Source organism: Pocillopora verrucosa, chromosome 13 (assembly GCF_036669915.1).
Source record: "Pocillopora verrucosa isolate sample1 chromosome 13, ASM3666991v2, whole genome shotgun sequence".
In the NCBI taxonomy this organism is placed as follows: Eukaryota; Metazoa; Cnidaria; class Anthozoa; order Scleractinia; family Pocilloporidae; genus Pocillopora; species Pocillopora verrucosa.
This window is the reverse complement of record NC_089324.1, coordinates 5,616,360-5,639,260: the sequence shown is the minus strand read 5'-3', so window position 1 is coordinate 5,639,260 and position 22,901 is coordinate 5,616,360. Positions and strand designations below refer to the sequence as shown.

The 22,901-nt window shown below is 39.7% G+C and overlaps 1 protein-coding gene across 6 annotated transcripts; it reads left to right on the top strand.

The window, feature by feature from the left end:
• Positions 1-64: 64 nt before the first annotated feature.
• On the top strand, positions 65-17,863 carry LOC136276776 (stimulated by retinoic acid gene 6 protein-like). Of its 6 annotated transcripts, none has more exons than XM_066160098.1 (17): positions 65-214; positions 607-689; positions 2,419-2,561; positions 3,313-3,431; positions 5,887-5,935; positions 6,470-6,610; positions 7,335-7,420; positions 8,954-9,008; positions 9,571-9,678; positions 10,467-10,554; positions 10,951-11,026; positions 12,955-13,003; positions 13,608-13,732; positions 14,222-14,301; positions 15,328-15,491; positions 15,857-15,973; positions 16,959-17,863. In XM_066160098.1, the coding sequence occupies exons 10-17, from the start codon at positions 10,526-10,528 to the stop codon at positions 17,129-17,131; spliced, it is 813 nt and encodes a 270-aa protein (XP_066016195.1). In that variant the 5' UTR covers positions 65-214; positions 607-689; positions 2,419-2,561; positions 3,313-3,431; positions 5,887-5,935; positions 6,470-6,610; positions 7,335-7,420; positions 8,954-9,008; positions 9,571-9,678; positions 10,467-10,525; the 3' UTR covers positions 17,132-17,863. The 6 variants fall into 6 exon arrangements, with proteins under 6 accessions (XP_066016195.1, XP_066016198.1, XP_066016196.1 ...); XM_066160101.1 differs by having other exon boundaries at positions 7,335-7,427; XM_066160099.1 differs by having other exon boundaries at positions 6,902-7,420.
• Positions 17,864-22,901: the final 5,038 nt, after the last annotated feature.

The window sequence follows — 22,901 nt, the reverse complement described above, 5'->3', positions numbered from 1 at the left end:
CGGTCACCAACCTAGCTAGCTTCCAGACTCCTGATATTTCTCTTCCGCTAATTTTCCGAGAAAAACGATAGGTCGTAAGATAACAATAATCTAATTCGAATTCACGGAACCAAATGAAAGGAGCTGTCAGACGAGAGAGGTTGAACCACGTGCAATTGCCTCAATAGATTGCTTTGAAAATGGCAAGTAGATCCGCGGAGAACACTTCTCAGGGGTACGTACTCTGTTGTGGATGTCGATATTTCCATGAAAGACTGCGCCTTAGATTCGCGCGCGCTCGTTCTGCGATTTGGTTCTTTCCTTGCGCTGTCGTCTCCTCGAGGTATATCGTTTGTTTATTGAAAAATATTCAAATTCGCAGCATGAAATTTGCAAAACGTCATTTGAAGTTTTATACGCAGTTATTCAAAAACAATTTCATGTAATATAAAATGACAGGTGAATCATCCCCAGCTGAAGGTTACATCACAGTTCAGTCTTTAAATGCATGTCATATTAACTAATAGGTTGTGCATGATATTTTTTGAAAGAGACAAATTTTTTGCATTTCTACAATTGAAAGCAATTACATTGTCAGTAATCTCAATGTTTAAAACTTTAACCCAGATGAAACAGCAATGCCACCAGGACTCCACACCATTGGTGTTCATTAGGTACAAGGCAACTCAAAAAGCCATGGATACCCTAAGGTATACTTCCTGTATATTTCAACAATATTTTACATGTAGGCTTGACATTGATTAAACCAACACTGACCTAAATCCATTTTGATCAGAGTGAGGATGGATAGTCATGCATGTCATTTTAAGTGACAGGTGATTCTAGTTTAACATATATGAATAAAGCTGAGGTGCACAAGTCTTATAGTATCAGTGTATCAATCACTTTATTGAATTAAGTACACTATTGGTTTATTTTAGAGCTTTGTTGGATATTGCCAAAGTGTTAGGAAGCTGCTACCTATATGCCTCCCTGCAAGGCACCCATTTTGATGACAATGGCAATGTGGGCTCGATTACCAACCATTAGGATCATGACCTACTTAAAAGACTCAAGGTTTTAGCTAGATAGATGCATCTATAAACAGAAATAGACTAAGTTGGGACCACAAAAATTACATTTCTGGTAAAGTGACTCACTTAGCAGATGGGGTGTATAGTTGGCTACAGAATAAACTATAATGGGGCAGGTACCGTAATTTCCGGTCGTTTACCCGCACGGCCGATTACCCGCACCGGCCGATTATTGCATACGGCGAAAAAAAAAGTCACCAGATTACCCGCACTGGTAGATAACCCGCACGTTGTTATTCAACTTTTTGGTGGCGAAAACGTGACATTAAGGTGATACATTTCAGTCTTTTAAAAGTTGTCTGATCCAACTTTCGAAAACTTCGAAGCGTCTTTGTCGAGTTTAAAGGTCAAAGAAATTCAGACGCGTGCACAATTCTGTGTCAATATTAGCATGTACTTTATTGATAAGATTATACAGTAAAAACACTAGCGGCCCATGCCCAAATCTCAACGTTTCATACTTGACAGAATGCGAATTTGTGGCCACATTTTGTGCGAGCGATCGTTCAGCGCCATGTTGATTTGTTGAAAAAAAGCTGGGTGAGTATTAAAAGTTGAATTATAAAGTACTGTCGGCGATTTCTGAAAAAATCGATATCTCCGGTTCTATTGGGCCTAACAAGTCCCTTAAAACGGGAAAATTCTCTTTAGCTCAAGCTAGTGTTAAATGGAAATTTGTTACTGATGCGCCGGATATCTATGGATAATTTTTGTCACCATCAAGGTTTTGTTTTCACGCGTGCCGATAATAATTTGTTCGTCGCGCAACTAATTATGCGTGAAATAAACTCGAGTCGGCATCATGTTTTCGTGCCGCTTTGCGGCACTATTAACACAATAAAATTTACTTTAGAGGTGGAAACGCATGTTGGTGATATTTTTTTTTTCAATTCAACTACCACTGGATTTTAAAATTGTCACATAACCAGCACCTCCCTATTACCCGCAGTGGCGCGCGTTTAATGCAAAATCAGCAGATTACCCGCGGGTAAACGACCGGAAATTACGGTATTCTGAGAGGCCAGCAGCACAGGGGTAGATGGGACCACAAAAATAACACTTCCTGTAAAGCGACTTACTTAGCAGATGAGGTGTGTAATTGGCCACAGGGTAGACTATAATGGGGCAGGTTTTCTGAGAGGCCAGTGGTACATACACAGCAAAAATTGACCCAAAAACACCACCACCCCTGATCTATCAGGAAATTGTGCCATTTCAGTCAGAATATAAATACAGTGCAATAATATGAGGCATTCCCTTATTGAATGGGTTTAATGGGAGTGTATTTTTAAGTGAGCTGTTTGGGTGCCACTGTTTTACCAATGTTTGTGTGGTTTCCTTTCAGACCATTTGATTTTTTAAGTGGTTTTGGCAACAGATTCACCTTTGCTGTTATGTTTGGAGCCACTTCCAGCACATGCCTGGATATGTTTTTACAACCAGAAAATGGAATTTTTCAGATGCCTGACCCAGCTGGATGGGTGCAGGGTAAGTGGTCATACCATAGCAACCTGATTTTGAATAAATTGAGTGTTTGTTTGTTTTGTTTTTTCTCTTACTGTTAAAATCATTTTAAAGAGTATAGTAGCTATAGGTTAACTCAGTTGCCATAGGTCAGTATTAGTTTATGAAGAAAAGGTTAATATAGTTATATGGAATTTAACATACAATTTAAATGACTAAGAGCAAATACATGTATGGTCAGTAGCATTTTCAAACGTTTGGTTTGCATCTTAGCCAGTTGTTAGCATCAGTGCATGCAGTATTTGTTGCATTCTGCAGAGTTTGCAGCAGTACTACTGGGGTTGTTCTGGGGGCCTAGGTGGTTCGGAGGGCTGCAAAACTCCAGAACAAAAATTCTCTCTCAAATAGGCACTCTTAAGCCCCATGGTATCAACGAATGCTTTTCAGTCAGCTAATTTATTCTTGTTTTCTTGTCACCATATTCCCACCAATAGCATAGCTCCAATTTCTGCATATAAATACACACACAACCCACAATTCCTTCAATTGCTCTGATGAAGGGCTATTGAACTCAAAATGTCAGCTTTTAAACTCTATAAAGTGGGCAATTTCCATTATCAACTCAGTCAATAATACCAAATTACCCTGTTATACTCTCCCACTGATGCAGCACCACAGTTTCTTTAGAAACTTACCCCCTCTACCTGCACAGCAGTCTAGCACTCAACATGAGCTAGCAGAAATTTTAAAAAATTAATTCCTCTGTTTTAATTAGTTTTTCAGAATATTGTCACAGTTTTTGTATACAGGATCCTTTTCTACCCATGTTTTGCATGTCTGACAACTGACAACTGACTGGTTGGGTCCTTGCTGGGTTTTCTTTGTTACAATCAGGTGAGCTAGCTATTACTTTGTTTATGAATACCAATTTAATCAGACTGTGAGTTTGTTTTTTAATTAGCAAATACAGTTCTCAGAACTCTACAATTGCCAATACTTAATTCAAATATTACTCTAATGGGGAATACTACTCTTGGCTTTGAAATAAGTGATGTTTTGTGTTAATTTTGGACCATGTTTTGTACACATGTCCTGGTAAATAAGGAACACAGCATGGCTTACATGTGAAACAATAGACTAATTTGGTTCTCTCTGCTTAATTAACCCTATCAGCCCCAAGGGTAGTCAGCATGTTAGTTCTCCCTCCAGTAATATTGCTGAATCATTCATTGAGAACATGAGAATAACAAAAAGATTGTTTGATTGATCAGTACCAATGGAAATGTATAGTGAAGAGTCTAGAGAATATGGATATTGATCTTAACCCTTTAACTCCCATGAGTGACTAAGCGAGAATTTCTCGTAATAGTGTTGTTTGATCGTCCGGGTGAGTGTAGTTCTTAGGAGGACTGTTGTTGGTAGTGGTGACTGACGTTTCGACAACCTGAGCGGAAGTCATTTTCAGAGTCAAGTGAATATTTGTTGTCAGTCGAATGATCTTAGTCTGGTTTGTGTAAACTGATTGGTCGATTTTGCTGCAATGTTATTGGCTGTAAGACTCAAGTGGCGTAGGTCGGTCGTGATTGGTCAGTCTCGATCCGTTAGTAAAGTTAGGTCGTTCTGCTCGGTTCGTTTGTAATGTTAATGTCATGGATGAGTCGTTTGTATGGTGCCGGTAGTGGTTGACACCTGTTGAGGGCAGTCTGTTCCAAGTTAGTAAATCAGCTTTGTAAACTGCTGTCCGTAGTGAGTTGTCGTCACGGCTTACCAGGCAGTCTAGAGAAGGTAGTTTACCATTTTCTACGAGGGCATAGTTATTTTACCAGCCGCCAAAGGACGAGTTACTGTTGTCATGGACAAGACTGACTACCACGGCAAAATGGACGCACTAGTTAACGAAAAACAAACCTACGAAGAACTCAAACGTGACCCGACTCCTGCGCTTCAACGTACCACAGCCACCGAAACTTTACGGTCTACCAAAACTACACAAACCTGGTTTCTCGATGCGACCTACTGTTTCTTTCTGTGGTTCTCCCACATCCCAACTGTCCAAGTACCTTACGACAATACTACAACTGCTGACCGGCAAATCCAGACGTAAACTACATTCCACCAAGGACTTTATTAACGCCACCGAGACCGTACAGATACCTGACGGCTACGAACTAGTGTCATTTGATGTGAAATCGCTTTTTACAAGTATTCCACTTCAACTGGCACCACAATGTACTGAGACTGCAATCCGACAATCTACCGACCCACTACCGCTACCGACAGAGGACATTATGGACTTACTAAACCTCTGCCTTAAGTCAACTTACTTCCAGTACAACGGTTAACACTACAAACAGTTACACGGTACAGCTACGGGGTCTCTAGTTTCTGTTGTTGTAGCAGAAATTGTGATGCAGAACATCGAGGAAAGCGCCCTTTCGACCTACCGACAAACGATACCGCTTTGGTTACGCAAAGTTGACGATACATTCACCGCCGTAAGACAAGACGAAATCGTCGCGTTCCACCGCCACCTTAACGGACAAAACACTGATATACAGTTCACCAGAGAGGTCGAAGAAAATGGTAAACTACCTTTTCTAGACTGCCAAGAAACCGACACATACCGACAGATTACTGGACGAGTCTTCCTACAACCCGACATCACACAAAGCCACAACCATCAGGACTCTCACGCGACGAGCGTAACTAGTATGCAACACGACGGACAGTTTATCTGACGAGAACAAGTACCTTGACCGTGTTTTTTCCAAGAACAACCATAACGAAGACTTCATCCGACGAAACACTCACCGACCTACCACTACTACCGAAGCTTGCAACAACGCAACTCCTACGACCACAGCAACTATACCGTACAAAAAAGGCATATCTGAGAACATCTCACGCATCCTACAACCATTCAATATCCGCGTCGCTCACAAACCCATTACCAAACTACGTCAGTTATTGACTAACAGCAAAGACCAAGACGACAAACCACACTATTGACTGGGACTCTGCGCAATGCCTAACCTACAGTACCAATTACTTTCAACGACTGACCCCAGAAAGCTGGTTTACTAACTTGGCACAGACTTCCCTCAACAGGTGTCAACCACTACCGGCACCATACCAACGACTCATCCATGACATTAATATTACAAACGAACCGAACAGGACGACCTAACTTTACTAACGGATCGAGACTGATCAATCACAACCGACCTACGCCACTTGTTAGTGGTGAGTTAAAGGGTTGAGGTGTTATACTACAGTAAAAGTACTTTATCAAAGTGATAGATGAAAACTAATTGGCAAGGAAAGCAAACCAGCGTTATTAATTTCGTAGATTCTTCTTCAAACTGGGAATAGAGTTTCAGTGTATGAAGTACTTGAAGGTAAGGATATGAAGGAATCAAGTGAAATTGTACGTTTTTAATACTCAGCATATTTGTTTTGATATTTCTCAAAATGATATTTAACAAATCAAACAAACCTTGGTCTGCAGCTTTATTGATCATAGAAATGATGCCAACAATGTTCAAAACTAAAGTGAATCCACAAGGGGCAGTCAAGTGGTTTCACCGCATGTAGTATTTCTTCAAGAGTATAAAGGGGGTGGAGGGGGGGTTACATAGAGTATAAACAAGGGACTGTAGGAAATTGACTGCCAATAGCAGCCAATGAGTGTGTGGGTGGGGTGTGTGGTGGGAGGGAGGAGGGGGGGTTGTAGGGATATTACTGAGTCTTATGGGGGTGATCAGGTCAATTTATCATATTGAAGAACGAAAATTCTCCTACCCCACCCCCACCCCCTCCCCCAGGTGATGAATAATGACCAGCCCCCATTTAGTTATTTATTCATATATATTTTTTATTCTTTTATTCTATTTATTTATTTATTCTTTTTGTAATTACTTTTTTTCCCTAAGGGAGAGTACCAGAAGGAATTATTTTACCTGACATATCTGGGGTCAGTTCCAATCAACCTTTACCTTGCATTCATTTAGATGAGGTTCGGTATCCTGCTCTATCGTGAAGTGAGAAAGAAGTGGTTCCCATCTGAGAGAAGGGTAAGTCACATCTGAGGAACACAGCAGTTTAACATCGGGCATGCGCGAGGTGATCAATTCTGGCTAGCTGTGCGCCAATTTCCGCCTTAAAGGATAACATAAGAAACCACCACTCTCTCGCAAAATTAGCGAAAGAAAATTGAAACGTTCCTGGAGATTTCCAAAAGGAAACAAGATACGTAACACTAGTGTATATCGCTGAGTTGAAACGATATATCGCCCAAGGCAAAACTTGTTTGAATAGTGCAATACTCTATTGCGATTGTATTAACAACAGCTTCTACCTTTCAGAGCCATACGACAAGTCCAAGTAAAAAATAACCAAACATCCTGACACGCGGGAAAACGCGGGTGGCCAAGTCGTGATTGGTTTTAGTTTTGAATCTGATTGGTTGAAAGAGTGGTGCGAGTTTTCTGGACCAATCAAAGAGTGAAGTGAAGCATAAACAAAGCGATAATGGTTACTTTCGACATATACAAGACAAGTGTTTCTGTGGCACGATATTTCGTCGATAACTCGCGATTTTCGTGATAATCGTCTCACAGTTTTGAACGCTGGCTATAAAAAGCTGTCCAAGGATGGAGATTGGGGAGGAGTTACTGCTTGCTCCCTCTCTGTACTTCATAACTTGTCTGGAACCATCCTCAGAAAAGGATAACTGTTGTTAAAGTTTGCGTGGAAGCTTTTACTGCTGACAAAATATCATTAATTTTTCTTTTCCAGGGTGGCGACGAAATCCGCGGTACGCGTTTGGCTAGAGAAACGGAGATCGCTCACATGACGGAACTCCTGTATCCAGGATCAATTTCGTAAGCGGTAAAAATTGATAATCTAGCAGGGTTGGATACCAAACTCTGACAATATACTACATAAAAATTTTATGCAGATAAATTGTTGTAAAATGGGTTTTTCCCACGGTAAGATTATTCGCATGAGATTTTTATCGCCTGACAGCTTATGAGGGCAAAGCCTGAATCGAAAACACAAAATTCTCAGGAAAATAACTGTATTCTCTCAGTAGATATCAGCCGGGCATTAAAAACTTAACCACAAGACAGGTTTCTTTATCTTACAATCTGTACATAGGCTATTCACGTTACGCACTGTATATCACTAATTAGTACTGAATATCAGTCTTGTATTGAGCTTTTTAAAATTGACATTATGAAATGAGAGTTGACCAAATATGTCGCTGTTGACGAGTTGACCAATAGTGTTGGCGAGCTGACATGTCGGAGAAGTGACCTGGCACAGAATACATCTATCAGCGTTGTGATAGAGAGTTATTTTTTTTTAAGGGATTAGCCTGACACTATACGGTTGTAAACAAAGATGACAAAAACACCAGCCTGTCTTGTTGCTAAATTTTCTACGAGTTGTTGGTTTATTCTAAACCGATAAGATTTGGTCGCTTGTGACTTTCTCTGAGTTATCATTGATTCAGACATCGCACTCGTAACTGCTACGCGTTCTGTAATAACTTAGATATTACGCCCTGATTGGTTAAAACCCTACCGTTTATTGTACTGGTTAAGCCATCTGCTTTGTTCTAAGTTATACTGTAAAAGTATCAGACCGCAATTTTTATCGGTTTACCAGCGTGAAAACCCACCTGGGATGTTAAAAGAACGCGGGAAAATTTTGTTAATAAAGAGCCTGGGGCGAGTGATTTACAGACTTTTGTCGTGTTCTCCCAACAACTCAAGTAGGTTGCCATGCCGGTACACCGATAGAAAGTTCGGTCTGTTGCTCAAATAGAAATGTTGCACTTTTATTGTTAATAAGTGAAGGATTAGCAAAGCCAATCAGACCGCAGAATTTTTGGCTAAACGCTTTTAGACTTATACGTGAATCTTTCAATTCACTCATTACTCTTTGTGATTGGTCTGAAAAGCGCTCCAATCAGTCTTGATTCCTTTGGCCCACGAGTAAGGCTGTCATTTTTGGTTGAAAAGAACGTGTACGTAAAGAAAAGAGCTGACATTGATCACCAACGATAACATAAACGTGGGATTGATGCATACATTGGTGATGAATAAATCAAGTGACATATTTCTTTCGTTTTTGCATAAACTCATTCAGATGATCATGATTTTCTAATTACTCGGGATCGGTGGTATAATTTCTATTTGTGTTGCTTCAAACAGGGGGAATATGGTTAGTAAAACTGGTTTTCAAGGCTGCTTCGTCGTTTCTAAAAACCAGGGAAATGTAAAGATGTTTTGTTCGCGCCATGTCTTTGAGCCACGAACAGGAACAATTTGAATAAGGAGATGATTTAAATGACACCCAGTCGTTTGTTGTTAAAATTTGTTTTAACTTTATCTAAATTTCACTTTTAGATTTTCGACGCCATTCATTTCAAAAACTTTGGTTAGCGCTTTAACGATCTTTTAGGTGAGTTGGATAATTTTTATCGATTGAACTATTGTATATTTGCTTTCGCTGTTGGTAATACTGTGATGACAGAATGACTGACTGACTGACTGACTGTGCGACTTGCTTACGGAGTGAATTACACTATCTCCATGGTCATCGTCACCGTGGTCATAAGTTTATCACGCTCATTACTGTTTTCGTGCTTGATTTCCTTTCTCATACATACCTACATACGTAAATGCATTTTATGTATTACTTTCGAGACAGATTTAAAGTTTCCAGCCCACAGGTAACTCGACTGCTCAGTATTCTCTCCAATTCTGGGGAAAGAGTGCCAGCGGTCGAGTTGACAATCAAGAGCTTTGTTCATAAAATTTGTTAGAGGCAGAAGATCAGGTGTTATAAGAACGGGTCTCGTGGAAGAGTTTTTGAATGCTACAAAGTGCAAATCTATGCCTGAAGTCAAACATCAAATTAGCTGTAAGTTCATAGCAGGAGAATTTTAATGGTAAACAACAGCATTAGTACATAAAGGAATTACATGCTGGTACTCTCTTCTAATGTGTTACGTTCTACTCAGGTTTTCATGGCAGTTCTTTCTCTAATGGACGTGATAAGAAGGAATATATTGAAAAGTACAAAACTCATGGTGACACCAGCTCGGCTAATTTTGTAAACGTCCTCTATGGTAAGTTTTTGTGTCTGTAAACAAGAAAATAGCTTGTTCCAGCTGTTCAGTTAGAAAACCATGCGTAGAAGTAAAATTCAAAGCACGATGATATCGACGGGGCGAATGACAGAATGTTTGGGTCGAGTCGAAAAAAAAACGAAGAAGGGTTTGGTAGTAGGGGACACGACGTGACCCAAACCTCCTCGCTGATTTCTACTCGGCCCAAACCTCCTTCCTGTTTTCAACCCGACCCAAACCTCCCTCCTGTTTTCAACCCGACCCAAACCTCTTTCCTGTTTTCGACCCGAGTCAAACCTCCTTCCTTCTTGTTTTCTACCCGACCCAAACCTACCTGAAAAATATACAATCCTAACTTAGTGCTTCAAACAACCGCTAATAGCGAAGCTCGCAGAGCGTAGCTCCATAATTATACAAAATGGTACTAGAAACCCATCAAGGGGAAAAAAATTGGAATTATGACAGTACGGGCGTCCGTACAAGGTGCTACTTTTAACATGCTTGGTCAAGTGTACCGCGGGCGCGCCAACGCCACGGCTTTGTCCAGTGGTCCAGTGGTCAGTGCTGGGCTCCGTCCGAGTCGGACGATCCGGGTTCTAGTCCTGGCCTGGGCAAGGCGTTGTGCCCTTGCGAAGTGCGGGGAAAAAAAATGCGAGCTCCGCTTTTAGGCTTGGCTAAATCTATGTATTAAGACAGTTAAACAGAAAAAACTATTACGAACCACAGATGAGTAAATAGGCTTGGTTAGATAGTAAATTTTTATGGTCATTTTTTTTCTTTTTTTTTAGTTTTCTTTGCAGGCGGGATAGAAGCAGGACTTGTCTTGTCTGCTGTCATTTCTCTTTTGATGTTGCTCCACTGCGTGAAATGCCATCGGTGAGTTTTCATCTCAGTTTGGAAACGCTGAAGCTTCTCCTGAGTCAGTCATCGTGTTCTCAATTTTTTATTCAAGAAGACTTTTCGCTTTTACGGCTTCCTCCACATGTAGGTCGTTACAAATTCAGTGTCAGGGTAGAGGTGATGAAATTATAAATATATATATGTATTTTTTTTTTCAATTAATATCCTTGCACACATTTCTGCTTGATGGTCCTTTTCATTATTTCGTCGTTATTGTTGTTGTTTTTTATTATTTTTTGACTCTATTTTATACTGTTTATTGAAATAAAGTATTCCGTGGCAATTATGCACCCTTGCAAAATGGAGTTGTTGCTGTTGTAAAAGTTTTCTGAACCAACGCGCTCATGTCCAATGTTTTTAAATTTATTTCAGAGAACACGGGCTTCAGTTGTATCAAGGGCAAGCAACATTTTCTAAGGACCTGCTCTTGACACCTGCAGCTTCAGTGGTACGTATTGTGGTTAACTGACTGATAATAGGAAGTTTAAGAAACGACCACAGCAGTTGGTTAAAAAATGAACTTATATTTTACCTGCGAATCTCGTGATACCCTAAAGTCATGTACTTTCTTTCTCGCTGTCAAAATATCTCAAATCTGAATATGGAACACTGTGTTAAATTAGAAAAGGAAGTTTGAAAAAATAGCCGTCGTCATTCACGTTCTCCAGAGAACGCAAATTTGGGTCATTTCATGTTGTTGTTCTGCAGATTTACGCAAAGAAATTTACAGATTTTTTACCCACGTGTACAGCTGTTGTTCTGCTTATTAAACATTTTGTTTCCTGTCGTTCCCGTTGCCGTCGTCGTCGCCGTCGCCGTCGTGGTTTTCTTAAACTCCCTATTCAAAAGTGTGCTCTATGTTTTTTTGTTACCGGTCGTTTCCAGGACCATTCGTATCCAGTCGGTTGAGTTGTTTCGCACCCTTACTAAGAAAGTATGTTTTCCATGTTAAGCATGTTAAACGTAAGGTCGGTTTGTTACGTCACATAGGAATAGCTAGGTTACTTTATTCGTATTGAAAACTAGTTCAGAAGGCGACTTTTCATTTCCATACAGATCTTTAGATTTCGCCCACTGCACAAAGTAAACATGTTTGCATGTTAACGGTGGCTGTTTGGAAACTTGAACTGCCTTTGCCCAAACTGGGTACGAATTTAGTTACGAAACGACGGTTGGTACGAAAGGACTGGATACCATATTTTGAATGAAATTGTGATCATGGTGAAGAAAATAATACCGATGATGATAATAATGACAATTAACAAGGATAATACTTCTAATGATGTAAAGGATGATGAAGATACAGGTAACCGTTATGATTCGATTTAACGCCCTCATTCCATTAAGCGTCCCGTCCGGCTTGTGAGCGCCCCCTCGATTCTGTTTTTGTTAACAATCGCCAGCGCCCCTACTGAGTAAGCATCCTCATTACAACGAGCGCCCCTATACCGAAAACACACACTGTTAGAATGTGCGGACATTGAGATCAACCGTAGTTCATCTTTCTTTAATTGTTCACTTAACCCTTTGACCCCTGAAAGTGACTAACATCTAATTTCTCCTCAGAATATCTCCCTGAATAAAACATTAAGGTCATGAGAATAAAGGAAATGATCACCAGTTAAAGAAGCTCTTGATCATTCAATAAATTCTCCTTGTCAGCACCTTAGGAAATGTATAGAGAACAGTATGGCGAATGTGCATTGTGATGTTAGGATGTAAGGGGTTAATGCCTCTTTACAAAAACGGTGGTCTTTCCCTCAGTCTCTGAACAATTATGTCCACGTGAGTTCGTAGTTCCTTCAAACGAATGATTTTGTCGATAAATTTTGCAATGATTGCTTGGCTAGTCGTTGTAGTCAGGATGGATCCTGGAACAACAAATCCATTTCCCAGTCTACTTGATGCTTTTCAAATAAACATCGAAGCCCTGTCCCTAACAAGCGCCCTGTTTCGAACAAACACCCTTTCTTGAAGTACCAAAAGTAAGTAAGCGCTTCGGCCCTAAATCGAATCATTGCGGCATGACGATGATGACAATGATAGCACTAGTATTTAAGATACTAGTAATAATAATGATGATGATGATGACAATAGTAGTGACGGGGAAAAAGGATAATCATAAAGATGATAACACAAGAAAACGACAGAAATATAATGATGATGATAGAAAACGGAAGATTTTCAAGAACTCTTGACCCAGAAAAATTGTGTGAGTCCTTGGTTGGACCTTAAGACTTCTGAATCAAGCCATCTACAAAGCTTGTCATGTGACAAGCATACTGTATGTTGCTAGAATAATCATCGCCAATGTCTTGTGCATTAGTGTGTCATTAAGATTCTGTTGTTGCCTTTTTTTTTCTTTATCCTTGCTAGGGGAAGAGTCTCCGATTTTCTGGATATGAGATAGCTTACACATTCATTGGTATAAAAAAATGAATTTGATGTCACTCAGTATCTTAAATGCAAATCTTCTGTTTGTTCCTTTGCTCGTTTGAATGATCGACATCAGTATCTGAGCAATTGCCACCTACCTCTCCCCTAACCCAACAACAGTCAACCGATAACAAGTTAGGGTTAATGTTGGGTTAGGGGAGGGGTGGGGACGCAATTTCTTAGATACTGACATTGACCCTGTTTGAACATGATACAGATGTACTGAAGAAATACGCAATGGTAGGGATTAGAAATTCTGAGAATAAAGTTTACGTGGTCCTTTAAGAGGACTATTTAACGTTTTTTCCCTAGTGACTTTAATTCTTCTACAGAGTTGTCGTGTTTGAGTGAATGTTTACCGTAGATTTATGAAACGATACCTTTATGTTGTTGCCAAAACTTGAATTTGAAGAGATTGAGATTGTTCATGATTTAACCATGGTTGAGAAGCAACGCGGTCGTTAAAGGGAAGTAATAGTATTTGATGAACCTTGTTGATACTATAAAGTGGGCTCGTAATTTCGCAATGCTCTTGGTACAAATGTGATCTCACCATGAAGCTCTTTGATGTTTTATCTTCGTTTCTTTTCTAGGTTTTGGCACCCTGACAATTTTTCTGTCAACTGTGGCTGCTGCTCTGACAATTGTTTTCAAATCGAAAGTATTGCTCATCCCAGAATTATGGAAACATTTGAAAGAAAGCGGAATTGGTTTTTTTGTGAGTTTTACCGATGTATATGTTGTATCGATTTGAATCTTAAGAATGAGAGTCATATGATTGCATCACATTGTTGTCGTATGCTTATTGTGATCGTTGTGGGCGTACTGCGTAAAAGGCGGGAAAACACGAGTGATCAAATCACGATTCGTTCAAGTTTTGAATGTGATTGGTTGAGAAGGTGGCGCGAGCTTTCTGGACCAATCACACGGCTAAGTTAAGCAAAATCACGGCAATCATCGATTACTTTCGACACTCAATTGAAAAATACTCTAATACATGAAGAATGCAACTCTAAAGATTGTTTAAGCATCAAAACGAGATACAGTAACATATTTGCAGGATCAGGATTTCATGGCTAAGCTCGTTTTATAATTATAATCATAATTTCATAATTATTGTGAGACTTGAAGGCTTTTCGAAAGACGCAATCTAATACTCATGGGATGTTGTTTTTACAGACCCACTTTGGCCTTGCCTATTTTTCAGATGTTGTTCCAGTTGTTTCTGACAAATTTCGTCTTCCGTGACTCGACTTATCCAAACATCACTGTCACAATTGATAACAGGTATTGTTGTATATCATTCTGAGCTGAATCTCTTGTTGTGTGATACGCACGCCCTGAACAACTGATCTACTTCTGACCAACACGTGTAGGCATTTATGACTAGTACTAGGCCTGAGAGAGTGCAGTCCAATTCGGTCCGTAATTGATCAAGTGACTGACAAAATTATAACAGTACGCATATAACGCGTATAGTCACACAGACATGTTACGTTGAATGGCTAGTTACAAGCATAACGTGAACTGTACACTGTCCCATTAGTGCACTAATCAAAACTAAAGCAAAATTCTCGAACGTGATTAGTTATCACCAGCCCGATTTTAGCACTAATAGGACGGTGTACGCGTCATATGTGTAATTGAACAGTGTAACAGGACAGTGAAAGGGACAGTTAACACGTCATGCCAGGGTAATTGGACAGAACGTGTCATGTGCTGTTGTCTCGCATTTTGCCGAGTTAACTGTTGCTTTTTTTTTCTTTTTCTCATTTTACTGAAAACGTACAACCACAACCGATCTCTAGTCTCTTTCCCAAATTTTGTTACGACTACAGACCGAATTGGACTCCGCTCGATCCTATTTGGCTGCTGATGACCAATGGCGTAGCAAATTTTATTATTGTGTTGATTGGATATATCATATGCTATTGTATGTTGGGTGGTCAACCCGCGTCTCGCCGAGAGAACGTTCGATTCAAAGCTGCGGTAGATTAATTGAACGTCGACGCGAAAACTCATCGACAGAGAAGTCTCTGATGAGAAGATTTTTGGCATATATCTACATTGCTATCATTGTATGTGTGTTTATTGTTGTTGTTGATGTTGTTGTAGTGGTGGTGGGTGTTGTTGTTTTCGTTGCTGTGATGGTTGTTGTTGTTGCTGTAGTTGTGGTTGTTGGTTTGTTGTGTGTTGCACCCAAGTTAATTAGTAATCCTCCAAGATTCACATCTTGCTTATGGGTTACGAAGCTTAAAATATTCAGCCCGTATCGTGTACACTTTATTTTTGGTCTCTTTCTCTCTCTTTCAGGCGACTATTCTCCATCATGTGGTACTTTTTCTTCTTCTACAACATAATTCATAGACTTTTCTCTGCTTTTATGCGAACTCTACAGGGCGTGCTTTTAGGAGTGATTTTCATCTCGCGTATCGATCGAACATCACTGATGCAGGGTTTCCAGGCTTGGGACAAAGGTACGTAGCACGCGCAATTTATAAGCGGCAGAGGCTATGTGAAGTGAGATATACAACATACAGACCTATTATGCTGCCATGTTGTTCACTATTTCCTAAAACAGCTTTTAACCAATGAATTAATGTTTGTAAGACTTCTGCGACGAAAGGAAGGTCGAACAGAAACTCCAGACAAGATCCAACAAATTTCCCAGAACGCAGCAAACGGTAGTGGTTCAGTAGCGATTTGTAATAGCTTTACATCTGATCGTTCGATAGGGTTGCACGAGATTTATAGAGTTGCCATTGTGCTAACTAAAGCATAACCTAAGGGATCCTGGACAACCTTCGACTCTCAATTCAAATTGTCTTCATTTTCTTTTCAGCTTTTGTCGAATACCTTGGTTTTGTGACTGTGCTGGTTGCCCACAGTCATCCCGTGATTCTGGTGTTCTCTCAGTTGCTTATTGACAGAAAAAAAGATCGACAGCCCTCGCAAGACGGTAAGTAAACGGTCGGAATCCTGACTCCGCTGGGATGATCGTGATTGGCTCGATGGATAAACGGACAAATGAGCGTGCGCACGGATTGGCGGACAGACAAATGGGCAACTGTAGCTTAGAGACAATTCGCACGTTTGTTTCCCTAATAAGATCAAAACACAGCGCTGTTTATGCACTGGCAACCGGCACTCAGCAAACAATCAGAACACTAGAAATGATCTTTTCACAGAGGGCAAGAAATACATAATTTTCTTTTGTTAGCGTCGTTATTATTGTGAAATCGTGGAAAATTTGGCAGAAAACGTACCCCATATCCCAAGTCAGATTTGATAAAAAATGGGTATTATTGAGAAGAAACTTACGATGCGAGCTATGTTCGGTTAGTTACTATTCATTTCATATCCATTCTTTGGTCACGCGGGAATATTGAAAGTTAGCCTTTCTTTTTTGCCACTTTCACAGTTTTTTGAGGAACTAAAACGTATCTCACTGACAGTTACATATCAAGCCGACCATTAAAAACATGATTGTATTCTGGGTGATATAGAACAGAAACATCCCTACAGGTGTAACCTTTTTTTCACCTTGAGTCTGAAGTGCTTAAGTATTCAGTTCTTAACGTTAGAATTAGTTTCCAAGTACCGTGTTTTAAGGCATTTTGTCGCCGGACCTCCGACAGAGCCTGTATACTGTAGGTTTGGCATCGAGGCAGGACGCTCTGAAGCTTTGTAGTATTTGTTTAAATGACTTTTCGTTGCCATTCCAAAACAACAGTGAAGGAAAAAAAGACATTTTGTCTCCCTTCTTACTCAAAGTACGAAAGAAATTTCTCTCTTTTGGTCTATTTTCTCTATGGCTATGATTCCTTTGTTGTCATGAACTAATTTTTTTGAAGGGTGATTAGCTTGAAATACTCGACGAAGTCCCTCCAGATCTCGTCCAAACCTTTACCTTATATTGCCGTTCCTCTCTCTTTGTCTTTCAGGCTTTAGTCGGGAGCCCCGTCGGCCACGCATGTCTCAAAAGGCGGTCAACCGCTGGTTCCTGGCCGTGACTCTCCTACGCAACCCATCTTTTATCAAGTACCGCCGCCAAGACCGCCATTTCACGGCATCTGTTGTGACTCTTGAAAGCGTCAACTTTGACGTTCCAGTGTAAATTTTTGACACTAACCCACAAGAAAGAACACTGTTGGCTCTTTATGTTTTATGTTTTAGTCTAGGGTAAAGGTAAAAATTGTAGGGGTCTCCCTCATTAGTTACTACAGTAGGATATAGTCTGCATCTGGGTGTTGTTGTTGTTGTTGTTGTTATTGGTTTTGTTTTTTTAATTTTTTGGAGTCAAAATGTTACTCCCCTAATGAATATTACTCTAAATTCTGGGTTAAGCTTTATTAAACACGTAGATTGTGGTAGAGAAGTGAGCAAGGAAGCACACAAAGTACTTATTAAAATAAAAGAAAATTGTAGATTTTTAATGCCGGCTTCTGGAATGGGAATTATGTTATCTGGCAAACATAGAGAGGCAAATGGTAGCATTTGCGACCGAAGATGATTATTTTTGGAAATCGATTTCTCTTTAAACGATGATGGATTTTATATATTATTTTATTTTCTTTGTTACATTTGTATTTCATATTTCTTTATTCACGATAGTATATTAAGTACTGGAAAGTTACACGTACAAAAAAGAGCAAGCAGTTTACGTCAGGTTAAAAGTCAAGTATGTTGGAAAAAAACAAGAGAAATATAATGAATAGATATACGGTTTGCCCAGGTGTTGTAAGCATAGGTTTATTATTATCATTATTATTATCATCATTATTCTTATTATCATTCTCTGTTACTACAGAGCATCTTTAAAAAAATATTCAGTAAGAAAAATAAAACGTTGTTGCACGAGACAAAGAAATGTTGTGAATTGATGAGGTCCGTGATTAGGGGAAAGATTTGGGAAGGGAGGTGTGGGTTTGGAACTGAGGAGCAAAGAACTAGCGGTAAGAAAGAATACGTAGTTGACAGTCAGTTGCGAGCATTTAGTACACAATTGTTTGACGAAGGCAAATATCGGAACTATTTCTTTCACACGTGCGAATTATTCATATTTCGATACAAGTCTTGATTCAGACATGGACTAAAAAAAAGGATTCTTGCCTTGCAGGCTACAATTTTGAGAGACTTTGCGCGAGGGGTTGACAAACCGCAATTAACCAGATGAGAAGAGCTCAGAGAGGGCTTGCACGCGGCTCTGAAGCGCTTTCATGAAAACATCGACAGCATTGTAATTACTCCTGCAAAGTGTTGTTCGCTGAACTATCTGCCATTTTCGAATCAAACAAAGAAAACCGATTGTGATTCAATTTCAGTCTCTCTTGTCTGACAGCTTGGTACAGTTAGCGAGCTCCAACATCGTAAAGACCTCTGATCTTTCTCGGAAAAAATTTAATTTAATTTAATAATAAGTTCTTATATAGCGCATTAAAATTGAACTCTATGCGCTTTACAATTACAAATTAACAAAATTTCGATAAAAATCCTATACATGCAATTCGCTACTCTATCTAAACTAATGAATTATTACGTGTTATGCATATGTTTGACAACGTACGATATCAAATAATCTGGTGGCTTAATTTTTGAAAAGATAAGTTTTCAATAAGCGTTTAAAGGAGTCAACAGATTCGGCGTTTTTTATGCATTCAGGTAGTTGGTTCCACAAATACGGTGCTGCGTAGGAGAATGCTCTTTGCCCATACGTTTTAGTTCGAATTGTTGGGACCTCAAGTAGATTCATATTTGATGAACGGAGGTTTCGTGCAGGAATATATCGACTAAGAAGTTCAACAAGATAGGTTGGAGCCATGTCATTTAGTGCTTTGTATGTTATCAACAGTATCTTGAATTGAATTCGTTTTGTGACCGGGAGCCAATGAAGTTTCATAAGTATAGGTGTTATACTGTCTCTTGATTTGGCACCGACTAACAAGCGGGCAGCTGTGTTTTGGATCCGTTGGAATTTTTCGATGTCACAAATCGGTAGACCGTACAATAGGCTATTACAATAATCAAGTCTCGATGAGATAAAGGCGTGTATCAATCTTTCATTTTGCTGCGTCGAGAGGTATTTACGAACGCGACCGATATTTCTGATTGCTAGAGACGACGATTTACAGATGGAATTTATATGCGAGCGTAAGTTCATCACAGAATCAAGCATGACGCCTAGGTCTCGGACAGTATTAGATAAATTAATGATATCATCTCCAATATTGATATTACAGAAAGGAGGATTTTTTGAGAAGCGTGAGAGGAAATGAATGATTTCTGTTTTTGAAGGGTTGCACTGCAATCTGTTTTTCTTGGCCCACTCCATGATTGCATTAACACATGATTTCAATCTTTCCATGCCTAGCATTCTGTCAGAGGAGTTTATCTTTATGTAAAGTTGCGAATCATCGGCATATATCATACAGTTTAGGCCATGTTCAGCAACAATTTCTTCTGTAGGCGAGGTATACATTAGAAAGAGTAGTGGACCAAGTACTGATCCCTGGGGTACGCCGTAGGAGATATGTCGAGGCTTAGAGATGGAGTGTTTGATCTTCACTGACTGAACACGATGTTCTAGGTATGATTTGAACCATTTTAGTGCGATACCTCCAAATCCGAAACGTTTCTCCATTCTTTCAAGTAATATGTTATGGTCGATCGTGTCGAACGCAGCGGAAAGGTCTAGCAAAACAAGTACTACTTCTTCTTTTTGATCTACAGCTCTTAGGATGTCATTTGAGACTTTTATTAAAGCAGTTTCAGTGGAGTAGTATTTGCGGTATGCTGACTGCATCGCTGGAAATAACTGGTTCTCGGCCATAAATCTGTATATTTGATTTGCGACCACCCTTTCGATTGTTTTTGAGAGAAAAGATAGATTTGCAATCGGTCTGTAATTTGAGAGACAGTTCGGGTCCAATGAAGGCTTCTTTAAAGATGGACATACCAGGGATTGTTTTAACTGATCAGGAAATTCTCCGTTAGCCATGGAGGCGTTGATAATCTTGGTTATAATTGGCGTCAAGTGTGGAATTGACTTTAGAATTCGTGTTGGAATGGGATCCAGTTGACAAGACTTAGTTGGAGATTGAACAATAAGTTTGTGAACAATATCAGCAGATACAGGTTGAAAAGTTTGGAACGACGAGGTGACTGGATAATTGACGTTGATGTCGGGTGCTTGGGCAGTATGGGAGTCCAAATCCGATCTTATTTTCTCAATTTTTTTGATAAAAAAATCGTTGAACGTTTCGGTCAATGTATCCAATGAATCATTATTAGGGAGTGCAGCAATGTTCTTCGATAAGAATAGGCGAGATACCATCTTGAATAGTTGTGATTGGTCAGAGGAGCTGATCAGAGTCCGATAATAGTTTGTCTTTGTCGCTGTTAGAAGATCATTGTAGTGTTTGCAGGAATCAATAAATATTTCTTGGTGAATTTGAAGACCAGATGAAATATATCTTCTTTCATGACGACGTTTGTCTTGTTTAGCCTTACGAAGTTCATCAGTATACCAAGGAGAATGCGGTCGCAGAGTGACCCATCTCTCGTTCACAGGAGCATGTTGATCAAAGATAGACGAGAGATTAGTATTATATTGTGTAGTCAGCTCAGTTACACAAGACTGTGGATTAGTAATGAGATTAGATTCTTCGATGTCTTTGATCATACTAGCTAAATCGAGCCTTTTGGTGTTTCTGTGTTTAACATGTAGTGTAGAAGGTTTCGGTTTTGTACATTTCACCTTACAAGTAACCAAATTATGATCTGAAATATTGTCGGCTGATAGAATGCGAACATCCGTTATAACATTATTCTCTTCACGAGATAATATCAAGTCCAATGTGTGGCCCAGGCGATGAGTGGATCCAGATACATTTTGAATTAGATCAGTGGACTCAAGGAGATTTAGAAAGGAGGCAGCTTCAGGATTTGATAGATCATCAACATGGTAGTTAAAATCACCGGCAATTATAATGGGCTGCCTTGATAATGTAAGTTCTTCAAGAAAAGATGAGAATTCTTGCAAAAAGCTATTTCCAGTGTTGTTCTTTTTGCACAGAGGAGGGCGATAGAGAACAATTAAACGGAATGTCTCACTTTTGTTGGATATGCTCACATCTAAGTACTCAAATGAGCTTGTGTTCATGATGGAATTTTGCAGTACGGTATAACCATCTCGTATCAACAAAGCGACTCCGCCGCCCTTACGATTCCTTCTTGGTATGTGGTGGAGTTTAAAATGCGGAAGAATGTTGTTGATGTCAGTAATAACATGGTTGTCATCCTCGGTTCCTTTAAGCCAAGTCTCTGTTATGGCCAGGATGTCTAAATGGTGGGAGATGACCAAATCGCATAAATGAGTTGATTTTTTAACAATCGAACGCACATTGAGGAGAGCAAAATTACTGGTGGATTTGGTTCTCGGTAGATGGTCAACGCGTGTGATAGAGATGACATTGTTGATGTCTCTTGAGTAAATTTTCTTTGATGGTCGTCGATGCGTAGAAACAATGGTTGGAATGTAATAACATTGAGAATCTTCGTTTTGAATAATTAAATCTTCCTTCGGTTGAGAAATTGCTCCGAAGTCAAATTGTGACAATAAGAAACCCATTTCAGGACCAGGGTTAGAAGCAATGGTTCTCGGTAGATGGCCAACGCGTGTGATAGAGGTGATATTGTTGATGTTTCTTGAGTAAATTTTCTTTGATGGTCGTCGATGCGTAGAAACAATGGTTGGAATGTAATAACATTGAGAATCTTCGTTTTGAATAATTAAATCTTCCTTCGGTTGAGAAATTGCTCCAGAGTCAAATTGTGACGACAAGAAACCCATTTCAGGACCAGGGTTAGAAGCAACGTCACCAGCCAAAGTGAGACGAGCTTGGTTGAAGGTGGTAGTTGAGTTAGCGTAGTATTTGACTTTGGATGTGTTGTAACCTTTAGGTCGTAGACAAACAAAGCGAGGCCGATTAGTTGTTGAATAACGAGGTAGTAATACAGCAGAAATCCACTTGTTAGGATACAAACAATGATTCTTGCAAATATAATCCAAAGAGGAAATGTTTAGGCAATCCATATGTCGTTTTTCAATTGAAATAATATAAAGAACTGTGAAAAAAATAAAGAAAATCAAGCAGCGATATGAAGCACGTCCGTTACCCATAATTACCATAATAAAATTAGCGGAGGTGGAAAGTGAGGTGGAAGTGAAATATTGGATTGGTGGGACTACCTGCGAAACTGGATTTCATTCAATTTTGTGTGCTCCTTTTAATCCGGGCGGGGGATCTCGGAAAGAAATTCTGACAACCGACCACCTGACACAGGTTCGACTGTTTATTCCGAATTAGCCAATCAGCCCACGCGAAAAGCTTTATCCACCTATGTGGTATATAGTAAAAACCGCCATAAAGTGGGTAGATGGAGTAGAATTATGAAGCACGAAGAGAAAATCTAAGCAGACGAAAGAAGCTCAAGTCCAGCAATTTCTCAGGGAAATTCTTATCATAACCTTCTGAAACCGTAGCTCTGAGATTCTTGAGAATCCGTCTTGTGATGCTACCCTTGAAACCACGTACCCATTTACACTCCCAACCCAAAGGGGATAAACGGAACCTCCACCATGGCTCTTTTTTGAAAATGATTATAATATATGCTATCGTCAGTAGACATGTTCTGTTGAAACATTTACGTCGTCACAGTTTCTTAAACCTGGGGTGAAGTCAAAATATCAGGGCTTACAGATTGAACATAACAGAAATGCCCAGTGATCTGCGACAACGCTCATCAATATTTCCTACATTCGAGAAACCACACCGACCTAAGGTACCGCCCATGATGAGAACTCTTTCTATAAACAGAATAAAGCA